Below are 19229 nucleotides of genomic sequence, written 5' to 3'. Positions count from 1 at the left end.
TTTTTTAGATATATATATATATATATATGTAATTTATTATATATATTTATATGCTATTACTCACATGGGGCACCAAGATGTCGGGGCCGCACTATGGGGGCTTTCACACTAGCCGTTTAGTCGGGTACCGAACCCGAGAATACCTGTAGGAGTTTGGTTGCGCTGGAACTGACCCACGATTCCCGAGAATGTAAAAGCAACTCGTACTCGGGTCGGCACTCGTTCAGGAACTAAAGTAACCTGTTTGTGTGTTTTTGCCGATGACGAAATCATAAGTTTCCACGACACACCTGTACCATGACACAGAAGAGGTCCACTGCTGCACATATTAGCACCAAAATAATTTTTTTATAGAACAACTACAAAAAAACGTTTAGTCGATAGAATCAAGTGTTCCTGAAACCAGACCAAGGCTGCAGGGAGCGCCGGGAACGATGGCACTTGGATTCGGACCGCAGCAAGCGTGGCCAGTGTGAAAATCACCTATAAAGCTTGTTTAAAGATCAGTCTTGTTAATCATGCTCCAATGTCAATTACATTAATTGCTGACAATGCTTTTTTTTGTTTGTTTGTTTTTGTTTTTGTTTTGTTTTACGATGTCCTATGTCCTAGCTCTAACACAAACACAGCCACCACTGTTGTATTCGCTAGTCTTAATAAGCATTTCTCTTCCATTGTGTAGATCAAAGATTAAACTGCAGCTGCACCCAGATCCTTCAGAACATGCTGACGGGACTGAGGAGCCACTGAACAGAAGTGCAATTCCACCCTTAAACTGGACGTCACACACAATCTCCCTCATTCATCCTCATCACAAGCTCATTCACATCCGCTCCCGTCTCGAACACAAAGGCTCGGTGTCTGCATGCCTTAGATTCCCTCCATTGTTTCATTAGTGGCTGTTTAACACCACACCAGCACAGTTTGTTTACACCGACGACGTCCCTGATGAACAAACCCAAAAACTTTTCTTCTGATTGTTTTATTATTTTATGTGAATCTGATTATGACGACAAAAAAAAAAGTGCAATTCACCCCGGATGGGGTGAGGATGTTTTTAAGGTGCATTTTCTTTTCTTTTTTTTTTTGAGGTTATTTATGAATTATTCATCAAGGGCTTTGGCACCACAGTACCAAATATGATAATATGCATTGATATTTCTAAACTCCCTTCTCTTGTATCCATTGATGCTGATGATCCTATAGCTGAAATGGAAATTCAGGAGGGGGGGGGGACAAACAAATTACAATCTACAACTGTACACCGAACCTAAAGCAACACTAAAGATCTGATCCAGCAGAGACCGAGAGAGTTCAAAGCAGGTTAGGAGCACTTTGGTTAGGGTTCTCGTGGTACAAGCACCTGAAGAAACTGTGAGCTGCTGAGAAGCTCTGGCAGCAGTGAGACGTATTTAAAATGGGTTTATTGAAGCTGAACTTGTTCAAACATCTGACTGCTGCTTCACTAAGAAAATAAAATCATGAAAATGACCGCACAACTCATACGACTTATTATTATTATTTTTTTGGTATGGTGCGTAAATGAGTAGGTGTAAGCTCGTCCATATAGACATGGCATTGACCTAACTGTTCTACTTCAAACACGTTTCACCAAACAGTTGATCTTTTTTTACCCAACAAGTTTGAGAAATCAGGGGAATTTGATTGCTGGAGGGAAATACTCGGTGATTAAGAAAGCAAAGCAGCATATAGGGTAAGATTGTGGTAGTAAGGTGTAAGGGAGATTCTGAATATTTGATAAATTTCCCATTGTTTGGGTTTCCAAGCTGTTATGTGGATACATTTAAGACTAGTTTGAGGCGGCTCATTAAATCACATTTAAAATATATACCCAGTGTACGTCCTTGTTGAATTTGCACCGCTCACGTACAGAGCAGTATAAGCAGAGGACACGGGATGCGCTTTCTCTTCACCCCCTTTCTTTTTTTTTTTTATTTCCACTTGGTTGTAGACGCATAACGTTTTCAGCTTGTCCGTATGTTCGTCTCTGTGACCATCCGAGATTCACGTTCGTGCAATATCTCCAGAGCGAGTTCTTGTACGGATTTATCGTCATTGTAACCAGCAAATGAACTGATGAGATTTTGGAAAAGATCCAAACAGCGTCAAGGTCAAATATCTGAAATAGTTTTTCTTTAATAGCGTCCTTCCTATCTGAAGTACACCGATAACATTAAAACTGCTGAAACGTGAAGTGAATAACATTGATTATCTCGTTACAGTCGCACCTGTCAAGGGGTGGGGGTATGTTAGGTAGCGAGTGAACAGTCACGTCTCGACTTCGATGTGTTGGAAGCAGGAAAAACAGGAGAGCGTAAGGATCTGAGCGACTTTGTGATTGCTAGACGACTGGGTCAGAGCATCTCCAAAACAGCAGGCTTTATGTGGTGTTCCCAGTATGCACTGATTAGTACCTATCTAAAGTGGGAAACCTCGGGTCCTGGCATTCATGTGGATGTTACTCTGACACGTACCACCTACCTAAACATTGTTACAGACCAAGTACACCCCAACGGTATTCCCTAATAGCAGTGTCCTCTTTCAGCAGGATAATGCTCCCTGCTACACTGCAAAAATTGTTCAGGAACGGTTTGACGAACATGACAAAGAGTTCAAGGTGTTGACTCGTACTCCAAATTCCCCAGATCTCAATCCGCTCGAGCATCTCTGGGATGTTCTGGACAAACAAGTCCGATCCATGGAGGGCCCCACCTCGCAACTTACAGCACTTAAAGGATCTGCTACTAACGTCTTGGTGCCAGATACCACAGCACACCTTCAGAGGTCTTGTGGAGTCCATGCCTCGACGGGTCAGAGCTGTTTTGACGGCACAAGGAGGACCGACACAATATTATACGGGTGATTTTAATGTTATGGCTGATCGGTGTACATGTTAAGGGTATTCGAGGCATAGAAAATTAGTGACCAGAAGGAATAGATTTGTCGTGTCGTTTCCATTGACGTGGAATTCTACTTGTTTAAACTTATAGGAGCTGTAAACAGTTGTTCCTTTGCCATTTTATTGATAAATCACAAAGTCCTCTGTCCTGAAGGCTTCCCCATATTGGAATACTTAGAAACACTTTAAGAGCTGGGGTCCTTGACCTCGATGAATGTTAAAGCTTGTCTTGGGCATTTCGGTGGAGTTTAAAACTACACCCTGAACTGAAAACACTTGCCATTTTCTGTGTACCGAAGTGTGTTGAAACTTTTGGTTAATGATAAAACCACTGATTATGAAATCACGGTCATGACAACCAATGGGAAGACTAACTGTAGGTCCCTGGTTGCCAGATTGTTTCCTAGTCATAGGATCGAACAATTATTCAAAACCGATAAGAACTTTTGGTTGGTTTGGGTAAGGGTGGTTAATTTCCCCATCTTCACAGGAAGGAATTCAATCGGTGTATGTTTTGCTAACTCTCTTGCAGACTCAAAAATTCATTACGTTTTCATTTTAAGCGAGCTGCCAGTTTATATGCTTATGGTCATTGGTCGTTTTATCACGTACACCTACATAGACGTGTGTCTAACTCTTTGTTAGCAGTTCCAAAGAGTTTTACACATCTAAGGTTAAATAAGTGCAGACCAGTCATTCCATTTGTCACATATACATTACAGCAGAGTTTACATACATTTTTCACATATCCCAGCTTGTTCGGAAGCTGGTAGTGAGATGATACAGCACCCCTGGAACAGACAGAGTTAAGGGCCTTGCTCAAGGGCCCAAGAGTGGCAGGTTGGCAGAGCTGGGACTTGACCCCTCGCTACCTTCTGAGCTTTAACCGTTTGAGCCACCTAATGTTCCCACCGTGTGAATGTCTTCCAGTTTCTAAGCAACATAAACCTGCTTTTCTTTTTTTTTTCTTTTTTTGTTTATCAACTTCAAGAGAGAAAAATGATGGACTGTAGTCAGTGCTAAACTGTTTACAGCTGAAGTGACTGATGATAAACCAACTTGTTTTGTGAACATTCCACAACAGTTTAAAAAAAAAAAAAAAGTATGATGCATTATTCATTAATACATTAAAGAAGCTGTTGGATGTGCTGGGTAACGTTGATTGTTTTCCTCTAACAGTGCGCCCTGAAGTGTTTTATGACTTGGTCCAAAGTCCAAATAAATAGAATCGCCAAATAAGGAGAAAACAGCACGATCTGGCAACAATCATCCCAGCGCGCGTATTATTTTCTTACTGCTCGGTTTTCTCACCGCGTGCTGCAGAAAGTCTCTGAGAAAAGCCAACATGTCCGTGACCCTCGTGCTGGAGAACTACATCGGCGGGAAGTTCGTGCCCTGCTCCCGGCACGTAGACTCATACGACCCGTCCACCGGAGAGCTGTACTGCAGAGTACCGGACAGCGGTGTGGCTGAGGTGAGGAGCGTGCACTGGGTGCACACCTGAACTCCACGACTAGTACTGAAAACATTTCAAATGCGCGTGAGAAATAAAACAGTAAAAAGGACCGGCAGTCTTAATCAGGCAGTCTAACCTCGGTTTAGACCAGTGTTGGATTCATCTCTGATGATAAACTCGTGCAGTGATATATCAGGACTGATGGCTGACCAAACTGAGCCTGTGCGTTTAGTTGCTGATTAAATAAACATGCATTTACACAGTTGCGTGCCCCAGTGCCGCAGTTATTACTTCACGGATCGTGTATTTCACTCCTGACAAAGTTGTCATGCTGACAGGAGAGGAATATATGACCTGTCAAATAGTCATTTAAACAGGACTGGTGCTTGCACGTGCACTGCACGTTTTTATTGCCAGCACACGAAGTACTGAAGTGTGCCACAGATACTGATTCATGAGGATGGACAGCCACCCAGACAGATATATACAGAATCTACAAATATAGACTTTTTTTTTTTTTTTTAGGAACACCTGTAATTAATTATACAATCGGCCAATCATGTGGCAGAACGATGCATACTGTACAATCATGGAGGTACGTGCAGGTTCATCTGAGCTTAGGTTCATCTTCATATCTTCATATCATACAATAGAATGAGGGGGGAGGGGGGGTAACTCGTTGGTGTCAAATTGAGTATTTTATAAACTGCTGATCTGGGATTTTCCACGTGACAGCGTTTGTGATGCGAAAAGCAAAAAAAAAAAAAAAGAAACATCCGTTGAGCGATGATTCCGTGGGTGGAAAATGCCTTGTCGAAGAAAGAGTTCAGAGAAGAGTGTCCGGACTAGACTAGTCCAGACAGACAGACAGGAAATGCTATGATAATGTGAATAACCACTCTTTACAGCTGTGGTGAGCAGAAAAGCAGCAGCCAAGAACAGGAATGTGAGGCTACTACTATGGGCACCGGATCTGACCAGTTGAAGATTACAAAAGCATCTCGACGTCTTTTAAAAATCTCCACCATGACAGTTTGGGTGAAGCCTGTAGCCTTAGATTCTTGTTCATGGCTGACAGGAGTGGAACCTGTTGTTGTAGCCGTTCTGCGATGGTCATTTTTTCCCCTTCTGCTCTCCTCTGACCTCTCTTAGGAGCAACTGTAAGAGTAGATGACTCCGTATAAGTGAAAGCTCATCTACCTTGAGCTACTTAACACCTATTAGCATCTGTGTGGAAGAAAGAGACTCTGCTCTGGAGGCATGAGTAGGCATTTCAGTCGGGTGCACTTTGCCCTTGTCTTCCCAGAGATAATGATTAAAAAGTAGCCGGGGTCTGTGCTCAGAGTTCAACCTCAACCAAACGAGAAAAACATGCTGTGAGTCAGCGGAACGCGGCTAAAATAGTATAAAATCGTATATATATTTATAACAATATTACTCAGACGTAGCTATATGAATGTATTTATGTGCATAATTAGACCTATATAATAAATATTCATTATACCATTCGAAAATGGACCAGAAATTGCATGTATTTATATTATATTATATTATATTTATATTATTATTATTTGTCTTTTTTTCAGTGAATATGTATTTATATATACATATATATTATATGTGGATATGACACAGTTCCATACAATGTCATGTACTCTACAAACTCTGTGTATGTACATATTAGATGGAGTAGAACTTATTTGGGTGATTATTGCAAGTGTGAACATTTTGTAAAAAATAAACAAATAAATAAATAATAATAAAAAAATATATATATATATAAATACACCGTTTGTATTTGTACAGGGTGCGCAGGGGCATCGTCACGCTGGAACAGGTTTTGGCCTCTTAGTTCCAGTCAGTACGTTTACACGGACAACAATAATCTGATATGAACCCGATTAAGACGATACTCTGATTAAGAAACTAGCATGTAAACGGTGATTATTGAGGACCTTAATCCGACTAAAGTCATACTCGAAGTAAACACAAACGGAATTAAGACGTGTGGAGTATTCCTGTTTTAGTCGCGTTATCGACGTGTGTTACAGACATGTACACACCTTAATCACACTATTAACGTCGTGTGAGAGTTTTCACCGCATTTTGTGACAGAACATGTACACACACGGCAGTGCTCAACCGTTTGACGGCAAACTAGAGAGCACGGCTGCGTCCCAAACCGCGTACTTACCTGCTATATAGTAGGCGAGATACATGCATATCAGCTACTATATAGAAGGTAAGTACGCGGTTTGGGACGCAGCCCACGGCTTCAAGCAGTCGTCTATTAGCACGTATAGCATGACAAATAATTAACCGCACTTGAAGCTTTCGTAAAATTAAAAATAAAAACACCCAAAACTGTATACGGTCCCATAACGAAGACCAACTGTACGTCGATACGTGAAATTCTGGAGGGAACGTCGGACGGCGTGGCGCGGGGACGTAATGACGTGTGCCGTTAATCCAGCTATGTCTTAATCTCTCATGCAAACTATGAGGATTAAATTCTACAGTATGTTTAGATAGGACAAAATCCCATATTATAGCATATACTCTACACACACTTCATTTGTAAGTGTGTATCATGCTTCGACTTATAACTATATAACTTTTCATATTTGCACACAGGAGATTTAGGGTTAGAAGACTTGCCTGCCGTATAATAACTGCTGATCCATGCAAATATTCCCTGCCTCTTTGCTATTTGAAAAGAGAGAAAAAAAAGGTCATAAAACTAAAGCTTTTGTGTTTGTCATAAACAAACACAAAATTGTGTGTGTGTGTGTGTAATCAAAGGTGGAGGCAGCAGTGAAGGCTGCTAAAGAAGCGTTTCCTGGCTGGTCAGCCGCAAGTCCAGCAGAACGAGCTCGGGTTCTGAATAAACTTGCTGATCTGATAGAAGCTCGCCTGGAGGATTTCGCCCAGGCGGAATCTAAAGACCAAGGCAATACAAGACACACACACACACACACACACACACACATATATATATATATATATATATATATATATATATATATATATATATATATATATATATATAATTTTTGTATTATGTTCTTGAATGTTTGAGAAAGTGGGTTTTACTCAGGAAATCATGTGCATACATATATATATATATATATATATATATATATATATATATATATATATGTATATATATACAGTATCTCACAAAAGTGAGTACACCCCTCATATTTTTGTAAATGTTTGATGATATCTTTTCATGTGACAACACTGAAGAAATGACACTTTGCTACAATGTAAAGTAGTGAGTGTACAACTTGTGTAACAGTGTAAATTTACTGTCCCCTCAAAATAACTCAACACACAGCCATTAATGTCTAAACCGCTGGCAACATAAGTGAGTACACCCCTAAGTGAAAATGTCCAAATTGGGCCCAAAGTGTCAATATTTTGTGTGGCCACCATTATTTTCCAGCACTGCCTTAACCCTCTTGGGCATGAAGTTCACCAGAGCTTCACAGGTTGCCCCTGGAGTCCTCTTCCACTCCTCCATGACGACATCACGGAGCTGGTGGATGTTAGAGACCTTGTGCTCCTCCACCTTCCGTTTGAGGATGTCCCACAGATGCTCAATAGGGTTTAGTCCATCACCTTCACCCTCAGCTTCTTTAGCAAGGCAGTGGTCGTCTTGGAGGTGTGTTTGGGGTCGTTATCATGCTGGAATACTGCCCTGCGGCCCAGTCTCTGAAGGGAGGGGATCATTCTCAGTTTCAGTATGTCACAGATTCTCAGATTCAGTATGTCACAGTACATGTTGGCATTCATGGTTCCCTCAATGAACTGTAGCTCCCCAGTGCCGGCAGCACTCATGCAGCCCCAGACCATGACACTCACACCACCATGCTTGACTGTAGGCAAGACACACTTGTCTTTGTACTCCTCACCTGGTTGCAGCCAAACACGCTTGACACCATCTGAACCAAATAAGTTTATCTTGGTTCCAGTAATTATCTTGGCAGTTTGGGCCCAATTTGGACATTTTCACTTAGGGGTGTACTCACTTTTGTTGCCAGCGGTTCAGACATTAATGGCTGTGTGTTGAGTTATTTTGAGGGGACAGCAAATTTACACTGTTACACAAGCTGTACACTCACTACTTTACATTGTAGCAAAGTGTCATTTCTTCAGTGTTGTCACATGAAAAGATATCATCAAATATTTACAAAAATGTGAGGGGTGTACTCACTTTTGTGAGATACTGTACATATATATATATATATATATATATATATATATATATATATAGACCTAGTATACATGTCCATTAGCTTATATTATTTTATAATCGCATAGTGCAAGCCTGTCTCATATGTACAGGTGGAGGAGTTATAGGGAATGACATGGTATGACTGACAATCAGTGTGTCTACAGACTACATACTGATACACTGATGTGCACACATGTTAAAAATGAGACTTACGGTGCTGTCATCTGCTGAAGGCGTAACCAAGGCAAAAATAAATATATAAAAACATGGCTCCAATAATGGGAGCTCAATTATTTAGCACATTTGTTTCATACAGATTTGTTTTTGGGGTATTTTTCCCCTTCCACCATTCCCCCATCTCTCACCACATCTTTTCGGACTCAGGCAAGACTATAAGCTTCGCCCGAAATGTCGACATCCCACGTGCCGCGTACAACTTCCGATTCTTCGCTTCGTCCGTCCAGCACCACACGACCGACTGCAGTCAGATGGACCACATGGGCTGCATCAATTACACTGTGCGAAGCCCTGTAGGAGTGGGTAAGTGTATATATGTGTGTGTGTGTGTGTGTGTGTGTGAATGAGAAGGAGAGATAGAGGGAGATGATATTAGACACTTGTTTTCCTCACAGCTGGTCTGATCAGTCCTTGGAACCTGCCTCTGTTTCTCCTTACCTGGAAGATCGCTCCTGCTGTGGCTACAGGGAACACGGTGGTGGCCAAACCCAGTGAGATGACCTCAGTCACTGCCTGGATGATGTGCAAGCTGTTGGAAGAGGCTGGTGAGGAGTGTGTGTGTGTGTGTGTGTGCAGTTAAAGTCTAATTGATATACAGTATGTTGCTCAGTAAATAAAATCACTCTAATAAAGTTCTCGCACTGACAACATACACTGTAAATATGCAGGAAAAGTGTATTCATTTGAACTACCATCAAACACAGTGTGGGTCACTAGGGGGCGCTAATCACTCACAGTGAGCTAGTTTTACATCTCACAGTGTCTGTGGCCCAGTCAGGAGTTGAAACTTTCGATAGCTTTCCCCACTCTGGAGACGTAGTGTAATGGTTTAAATGGTTTGTTGACGATTAGGAGTTTTGTTTTTATTCCACAGCGCTGTTCAATCCTCGATTCTAATTGGTCAGAAGGTGTTGGTTCATTTTCCAGAGCAGCAGATCAGGATCAGACAGTAGTTCCTGCTGCAAATCAAATCACAGGTTTATATTAATGCGCTTGTTCTAATATGTTAGCGTTTCTATAGTAACTCACACAGGTACTTGTATGGTGAATTTTCGTAAGGAGTCTCCAGTGTCAGCACTTTCTATGTGAAGCCATAACGTTATGTTTTCATGGGAAATGGGACAAAAGCACTTTACACTTCGCATTTTCTCTATAAAATGACGAGCTGGATTTGTTTTGCCTTATTGACTTCAAGAGAGAGAAAAAAGAACAACTCTTTATAGCTGCTATAACACAAGTGATAACAGGAACTTATACCAAATTAATGTTCCAAAACATTAACAACTATAAGGTGATAAAAGTGTGATACAAAAAAATTTATTGTGGGCAAAATGTTGTGGTATATAAGGAATAAAACCCTGTTGTGTGTTGTTATAGGAAAATAATCCACTTCTGAGTGGTAACATTAAGTGTGTGTGTGTGTGTGTGTGTGTGTAGGTTTCCCACCAGGAGTTGTGAATATAGTGTTCGGCACAGGTCCGCGTGCAGGCGATGCCCTTGTGTCTCACCCGGATGTGCCCTTAATTTCGTTTACGGGCAGCACGGCTACAGCTCGAGTCATAACCGAGCGCAGCGCCCCCTACTGCAAGAAACTCTCTCTGGAGCTCGGGGGAAAAAACCCAGCTGTCGTGTTCGCCGATGCTGACCTCGAACAGTGCATCAGTACCACCGTGCGCTCCAGCTTCTCCAATCAGGTGAGCTCTCTTACTCCCTCTTACTCTTACACCTAGCCAATCAGCTCACTCTTTTACTCCAGACTACCAATCATGTACTAATGATGATTCTGATTCACAATTCACATTGTGCATATGAGCGGTCTATTATTTAATGCAATTGCACTGTTTGAACACCAGAGGTCCCCAGTCTGCACAAGACTTATTCAACCATGTTATAACAGTTTAAAAGAGCTCTTCAGTGGCTTTTAAACACCACCAGCCAATCTACAGAAAGACAATGCGGCATTTTAGCCGACTTTGGAGCTCTATTTCGAGTTAAAATGACGCCTCAGGCGCTGCTATGAAGCTCTTTTTCCAGGGGTCAGAAACTTTGTTAAATGAATCAAATTTTTTGTGAGTTATTTATTATTATTTTCCAGTTATGTATTTATTTTTAAGATATGGTAAACCTGTAGTATATTTTGTTCATCAAGTTTTATACAGACAGAAATGGACACGTTTTGCACTGTTTATAATTCTTAAATAAATAAATAAATAAATAAAGCCTTTTCAGTCATAATTTTTCTTCATTAAAATTCTGTCCAAAATATTCCAAGAATCAAATAGAATACAATCGGGAAGCCAGTATCGTGAATCAGACTGAATTCTGAGTTCGATTCCCGATGATAGGTGGAGGCAAGGGAGCAAAACTGGCTATGCTTTCTGGGTGGGAGGGATTGACATACTCTTTCTCCCTTGTCAATCAAAGCAACACTAGATGATTGCGGGCGTCAGTGTGCTCAAGTATGTGGAAGAAGGCAGAATGAGAATTGGCCAGATTGCGGGGAAAGAAATCAGGGAGAATCCTAATAAAAATAATGATTTATAAATATTAATTGAAATAAAGTTTAAAAATATTCCAAAAGTTCTATGCTTGAGAATCATCCTGAGGTAGATGGGGGCATAAACAAGAGACAGATGAATCCCTAACCTGACTTTTTTTGTTTGTTTTAAATTTACACAAGGCATTTATAAGACTTTTATTTCACCTGGTTAGTCTCAGTTAGTGAAAATGATCCCAAAATAACCTCTAATATATTATTCATCATATAATAATTATTTATAAATCATGTAGGAATACTATCATTAGCCAAGCACACAATATTTTTAAAGAAATGTCGCGCCTTTAATGATTTTTTACCAAAAGATCCATTTTGACTCACTAAAGTCACGTGCTATAAGATTTCAAATAAAGCGAGTCTACTTTGTCTCTACTGAGATGTAATTTGGCCCTTCTCTGATCCTGGGTATAATTGTTGTGAAAACTTGACACGGGTTTTGCTGAGAACTCAGCTGTCTGAAGTGAGCACTAATTTTAGTACCAGTTCTCTGTAGACGTTGTAATTTTAGCTACACACTGATGATGCAGCAAAAAAAAATCTCAGCCCGTGATACAGGACGATGTTTTTACAATACGCAATATGTATCACGATAATGAGGTTTGCTAAGGTTAGTCAACAAAACGCCAACTGAACATCATTTTAAAAAGACATAGAATATCGATAAGAATAATCCGGCTTGGGCGCATGAGCGCAAAGACAAAAAGAGACTTCGCCGTCCAATCGGTTGAGTTCTGAGCAGGGTCACTCCATGAAAACTGCAACCAAACTGTGACGTGAGGGTAAACTTCCCGAAAAAGGATCTTTTGAAGAACACGCCCACCTTTGCTCTGACATTACCATCAGACATATGGGTCAAAGGATAACATCTCCACTCAAATATGCATCACACTTACTGCATTGTGCATGTAACAAGGACACGAATATAACAATGAATTTGTCAGTAAAAAAATTTTCTTTAAAAAAAAAAAAAAGTCAATAAATAACATTAACAGAAGTTTGAAAATAATCACTCAGTAATTAGGAGTCCAATCTTAACATCTGCTAACTTGAGTATTACAGGATAACTCTTTAGTCTATTTACGATCCGATCATAAAGAAGGATTCAGAACACACTGACGTTGAGATAAGACCATATCCGTTATTTTAGTTTTCATGATAATGTAGTTGCAATACTGTTTATATTAATTGAGTGACTTTACACCGCGTACTATACTGTATATACGAAACTTCGTGAGTGTAACATGGTATAACTTACTGGACACGAACATCACAGACTGTCAAAACGCTTGAGATCCGCCGTGTTGAATGATCCGCAAGTTCTGAATGCGGGGTCCGGTGGGAAATTCGAAGCTTGGGAATAAGGCTGCGGCTGTTTCGAGTGTAACGTACCCAAAACACGGCACGGTAAAACTACAAACTCGATTTGATCTATAAATCTTAAGTTCTGGTCATTTTCCTTTGTTTTTGAAATACCATAAATCGTGCTTGACTGACTGACTGACTGACAGAAATATTGTTGTTACTAACGGAAACCTTGTTTTTTTTTATTTATTTAAACAGACTGAACGTAACCCATGCAGACACCAACGACTTCTCACACTCAACACAGGCTGTGACCCTGAACAACCGTTCCCATAGATACCTAGTACATAGCCTCTGTACTAAAATACGAAGCCTTTAATTACAGGAAATGGTCAAAAATTAACGCGAAACATAATTATTAGGTAAAGTAAGAAATGTCATCATTTCCGACACTAATGAACGGGTAGAATGTATAAAGATGACATATTATGAAATGATCTCAATGAATCCATCCATCCATCTTCTATACCGCTTTATTCCTTTCAGGGTCACGGGGAACCTGGAGCCTATCCCAGGGAGCATTGGGTACACCCTGGACAATCACATACACATTCACACACCCATTCATACACTATGGACACTTTCGACACGCCAATTAACCGACCATGCATGTCTTTGGACTGGGGGAGGAAACCGGAGTACCCGGAGGAAACCCCCACAGCACGGGGAGACCATGCAAACTCCGCACACACAGGGCTACGGTGGGAATCAAACCCCTGACTCTGGAGGTGTGAAGCGAACGTGCTAACCACTAAACCACCGTGCGCCCTAAACGAATCATGATTATTTAACAACATTCCCTATATTGTTCACATGTTATTGCCAAAGATTTATATCCATTTGAACGGCTGCAGCTTTTATGGAGTGACCCAGTAACGAAGTACTTATGACTTTATTGTACTATGTATCGCCACATGGAGGTGCTCATGCTCCATATAACTCTCATCTCTACCCTGTTTTCCCTCCTCAGGGCGAGATTTGTCTCTGTACCAGCAGGATCTTTGTGGAGCGGAGCATTTATGCACAATTCCTAGCAAAGTTTGTAGAGGCGGCTCGCCAGTGGAAAACCGGCACGCCCTCTGACCCTTCGAACGACAATGGAGCGCTTGTGAGCAAGGAACACTTAAAGAAGGTCAGACAATGTCATAATTAAACTCTTATACTGGATTTCAACTTATTCTCAGATGTACAGTGCTGAATGTTACTGAAGAGATATTTGGGTTTTGGATGGCTTCAAGGATGGTTAATAAATACACCAAACTTTCTTTAGGATTCCTCCAGATGCAAATATATAAAAGAAGCCACTTGAAATGATTCAATCTTTCATTCGTTCATCTCCAGTTAGCGCTTTATCCTGTATCCGCTTTATCACGGTGGATCTGTAGTCTCTCCCAGGAACACTATGTATGACGATGGGATGTCAGTGCGTCGCAGGACACCATTCACACTTACAGGAGATTTAACATAGCCAGTCCACTCACTGTCAAGTTTTAAGGAGGAAACCCGAGAACACATGGAAACACACCCATATGGAAACAGAGAGAATATGTGAAACCATACAGACAGTAACCTGAGCTTAAGATCTTACAGCGGACCCTGGAGCTGTGAGACAACACTACACTGAATTTAGTATAACGAAATCAGTATTATCAGTGTTACTTCAGTTGAGAAAGACAATCTTAGCATTCTGGTGAATGATCGTTGCCTCTAACACTAAAACTAGCGAGCTATTCTTCCGAAATCACACACTTTGTCTGCACTAATTCCTAAAAGATCAATCGATGATACGGTATCTTTGTTTTTAAAAGTGTTTTTTTTGTCCCACATATGTTATATATGACCTACTGTTATACTGTATTTGTTTTTTGTTTTGTTAGCAAGAGCTTAGCACAGCTACAGTATCATAGCAGCTTTCCCTGCTAGCTAGCATCCAGCTTGTTAGCTAGCAAAAACAGATAGAAAATCGATTGTCTTCAAACTTACCTTCAAACGTGTGCTACATGTCCAGTAAGTGATGATTTGTGGACTCGGACATTTTGGACTCCGAGTACAGTCGAGTCTGCGTCATGCGTAACATGAAAAGAAAGATAAAAAATAAATGACGACATAAACAGGCATCCCACGTCTCCCGGATACTGATTCTAGACAATATCCTGGAACTTGATCTTTTTGAGAGCGAGCGAGAGACCTAATAGGAGCAGAGAGCGAGTGACAAGAGCGCGAGAGCGATTGGTCTCTCTTATTGCTTGCTAGACCTTTTAGTTTTCTCGTATTTTCACGTAAAATGTGAAATTAATGTAGTAAATATCATTTACCCTGCTGAGAGGGATTATTTTTTATTCGTAGACAGATTAAAAGCAGTAATAAAGCGTGAAGCTTGTTGTTATGACATGCTGCTGATTGTAACTCCACTCTGTAGTCTCTCTCTCAGACTATATAACTGTGGGGGAGAGGCATCAAATCACTGAAACGTCAACTCCAACTGGAGGACGCAATATAGTGTGATACAATAACAAAACAGGTTCCTTTGTATTTTCATACACTTGTAATATAATAAAAGATATATATATATATGTATATATGTGTATATATAGCACGTTCGCCTCACACCTCCAGGGTCCAGGGTTCGATTCCCACCATGGGCCCTGTGTGTGTGGAGTTTGCATGATCTCCCCGTGCTGCGGGGGTTTCCTGCGGGTACTCCGGTTTCCTCCCCCAGTCCAAAGACACGCATGGTAGGCTGATTGGCGTGTCTAAAGTGTCCGTAGTGTATGAATGGGTGTGTGAGTGTGTATGTGATTGTGCCCTGCGATGGATTGGCACCCTGTCCAGGGTGTACCCCGCCTTGTGCCCGATGCTCCCTGGGATAGACTCCAGGTTCCCCCGTGACCCTGAAAAGGATAAGCGGTATAGAAGATGGATGGATGGATGGATATATATATCTCTTTTTTTCTTTGAAACCATTTTTGGTTAGGAAACTAGTTGAGCTGCTGATGACATGAAATACAAATATTAAATGGCAATGGTAAGATGTAATAGTGGTATTTTTTGTTACATTTATGTTGCCATTGGTTTGTGACGGTTAAAATATTAATTTAACAGCTCATAAAGAAGTAGTTGTTTTTTTTAAACAGGGAGTCAGTCCTCTAAGAGAAGGAGACAAGTCTCAAGTCCGAAGCTTCCCTTCAACCTGTAACATTTTTGTTTCCTCGAGGCAGTTTTGTATCCGGAAAGAAACTTCCTCCATCGGACTCCTACATTCCTCTAATATTTACTTTAGATTTCATAAGCAGTTCTTTGCACTGGAAAAATGTGGAAAAGTTCAAAGGGTGTTAATATTTACTCAAGCCACTGTTCTGATTTTTCCATGATTGTGAAAAGCTATTTTGCATTTTGTTTGTATTGTCCAAGTACATGTACTGCTTGGATTAAAACTAACGTCACCATGTTTCGCATGAAGCTACATAACAACTCGGTTTGCCTGGCCGTTGTGTCCTGGTTTCAGGTGCGGGGTTATGTGGCTCTGGCGAGGGCTGAGGGTGCTCAGGTGCACTGTGGTGAGGGCGTCGACGCTCTCGCTCTCCCGCCTCGAAACGCATCCGGATACTTCATGCTGCCTACGGTGATCACGGGCGTTGCAGACTCCTCTGCCGTGATGCAGGAGGAGATATTCGGCCCCGTCACCTGCGTGACGCCCTTCGATACAGAAGACGAAGCGATCTCGCGGGCTAACGACGTGCGCTACGGCCTGTCCGCTGTGGTGTGGTCCAGAGACGTGGGACGTGTTCACCGAGTGGCTCGGCAGCTGCAGGCCGGATTAGTGTGGACCAACTGCTGGCTCATCCGAGATTTAAACCTGCCGTTCGGAGGAATGAAGAGCTCAGGCATCGGGAGAGAAGGAGGGAAAGACTCCTACCACTTCTTCACTGAGGTTAAAACTATTACTGTGAAGCACTGAGGGCGTCGCAGATTAATACACTACCGTTAAAGTGGCTTTATCTTAGTTTAACTCAGATGATAAAAAACGCTTTCAAAATTAGACACAGTATAATACAATATTTCTGAATATCATATTCACCTGCCTACCTTTAAAAAAAACCTAGTGATGCCTTATATAATATCACATACTGTATATTCTCTCTACACACAGGGATAATTGTCCGTTTGTATAAGCTGACATTACAGTTTATCATAATATGAAATATCATCAAGCCTTGCCACAAGCATTTCAGTGCACTGCCGGTCAAAAGTTTGTGGACACCCGACTGAAATGTTTCTCACGATCGCTAAAAAGCGTTTTGATCTGAAGGTGTGTGATTAAACGTGTGAAATCGGTGTCGTAGACAAAAATATAATCGTGCCGACGTGTTCGTTTCTTTCATTAGAAAACTAACATTTTATTGATAAAAATTTTTTCTTTAAACGGACGAGTCGGAGAGAAAAAGTTCCGAAAAGCAGCCGATAAGAGTCCGGCGTCGGTGTGAACTCCTTTAATACTGGTTACATTTCTGGAAATTCTAGGCGAAAAGGGCGTCTACTTTGAAGATGCTAAAAAAAAATATTACATTATTTTGATTTATTTCGGATTTTTTTTTTATCACAACATAATTCCCATAGTTCCATTTGTGTTACTCCAGAGTTTTGATGACTTTATTATTATTCTAAAATGTGTGCGGGGGAAGAATGAGTGTGCCTAAACTTTTGACCGGTAGTGTATGTCCTTGACATGATAAATAAAAGACTTTGTGCTTTACAATTAGACGTTTTCGAGAAATCCACTATGATGGAATTGTATTCATTTGCAACTTAATAAAATAAAAAGCTCATGCTGGTGATCTTGGTGGCAAATGATTATTTTTCATTTTTCAACTGTTTTTTCACACGCAGTTCACTCAGCAGTATTCCCTGTGGACCAATCCGTTCATTCTTTCTTAGATTTCTTAAACAAACTTAACGTTTCTGCAAAATGTCATGTTCATCGGTCGTAAACCATTTGAAGAATTTCTACTCAAGGTCCACCACGAGCAAACCTGATTACACTCGAGTGGACCGAACCATACCGGTCAGCTGTTACGACCTAAATTAGCTACAATCCTACATTAACTACATCCTAAACAAATATCATATTAAAAATATATATCAAAGCCAAAAACAGGGTCATAGGGAATTTTCCGGAATTACGTTTGTGCTACAAGGCTACTGGCGGTACAATTAAAAAAAATAAAAATTCCCAAAGATGCAAACAAAAGTTTACACCCCCCTGACTCTTAACGCATCGTGTTGCCTTCTTGTGCATCAGTGAACGTGTGCACCTTTTGTGATAGTCGTGTACGCGTCCCTCAGTTGTCCTCAGTGTGAAAAGATGGATCTCGGTATCATATAGCCGCTGTTGGAAAAGGCTCAAATATGCAGAATATGCGGGAAAAGTAAAGAATGTGCCGGACCTGGAGGAATTTTCTGAAGAACAGTGGGCAGTTTAACTGCTCAGGACAAACAACTATGTCGTTGATCATCCAGGTATTAAAATCATCACACAGTATTAAAAATCAAGCCTATGTAAACTTTTGAACTGGCTCACTGTGAAAAATTTAGTTATTATTTTATAATATATTATTTTAAACCATTTACATGTTGCAGATTCTGCACGGCGGATGTAAACTTATGAGCGCACCTGGATGTTATATAATCTATAAAGAAGAATCTTGGGGCAAATGAATTGGACCAGTTAATATGGAATCGCCTCTACAACAGAAAGCGACAGGTCTCTTTGAGTCTTTGAGTTATAAACACTCTTCCCACAGCCTGCAGCATTTTTGTTTCCTCGGGGCTGGAATGAAAATCCCTCCACCTGACGCTCACATTCCTTTAATATTTACTTTAGGTTTCATAAGCGATACTTTGCTCTCAATACACACCGACGTGATATGGCGCTGTAATGAGGTTGCAAGGCTATCGCTTTCCCAAAGACTCGGTGTGAGGCTGTGTGGGACGTTTAGCTGAGTGTGGGAAGTGAATTTTAACACACACGGTCACACACACAGACACTTCTTTCTGCACAAACCCACGTCCGTCCTGTGCTTCACCGTCACAGAATGTTCTGGGTGTGAATCAGTCTCCAAGCCAGTGATCCCTTTCATTCGTGACATCATACAGTGGTTTGGCTTATGTCCACACACACACACACACACACACACACACACATTTGTCTTGCTATCATAGAGAGGACCTCCCATTGACATAATTATTATGACTATACCTAAATCAAATGAGTTTGCATGTTCTCCCTGTGTTTCTGCGGTTTCCTCCGGGTACTCTGGTTTCCTCCCCCAGTCCAAAGACGTGTGTTGTAGGCTGAATGGCATTTCCAAATTGTCCGTAGTGTATGAATAGGTGTGTGATTGGGCCCTGTGATGGGTTGGCACCCTGTCCAGGGTGTGCCCCGAGTTCCTTGGGATAA

The 19229-nt window shown here is 41.0% G+C and overlaps 2 protein-coding genes across 3 annotated transcripts in view; both read left to right on the top strand.

Annotated features, from left to right (window-relative positions):
• hbs1l (HBS1-like translational GTPase) overlaps nucleotides 1-1849 on the top strand; it is a 46424-nt gene extending 44575 nt beyond the window's left edge. For both annotated transcript variants that reach the window (XM_053644426.1, XM_053644428.1), the window contains one exon: nucleotides 683-1849. In XM_053644426.1, the coding sequence (XP_053500401.1) occupies nucleotides 683-694 (12 nt within the window). In that variant the 3' untranslated portion in view covers nucleotides 695-1849. The remainder of the gene's footprint in view (nucleotides 1-682) is intronic.
• Nucleotides 1850-3922: 2073 nt separating this feature from the next.
• On the top strand, nucleotides 3923-17607 carry aldh8a1 (aldehyde dehydrogenase 8 family, member A1). The gene is made up of 8 exons (XM_053643688.1): nucleotides 3923-3932; nucleotides 4147-4394; nucleotides 7179-7326; nucleotides 9001-9156; nucleotides 9249-9398; nucleotides 10291-10547; nucleotides 13743-13904; nucleotides 16278-17607. Exons 1-8 carry the CDS (start codon nucleotides 3923-3925, stop codon nucleotides 16728-16730), a joined length of 1584 nt encoding a protein of 527 aa, XP_053499663.1. The 3' UTR covers nucleotides 16731-17607.
• Nucleotides 17608-19229: the final 1622 nt, after the last annotated feature.

This window comes from Ictalurus furcatus, chromosome 15 (assembly GCF_023375685.1).
Source record: "Ictalurus furcatus strain D&B chromosome 15, Billie_1.0, whole genome shotgun sequence".
NCBI classification, from domain to species: Eukaryota; Metazoa; Chordata; class Actinopteri; order Siluriformes; family Ictaluridae; genus Ictalurus; species Ictalurus furcatus.
The sequence above is the reverse complement of the archived record's forward strand: the minus strand, read 5'-3'. Positions and strand labels throughout refer to the sequence as shown.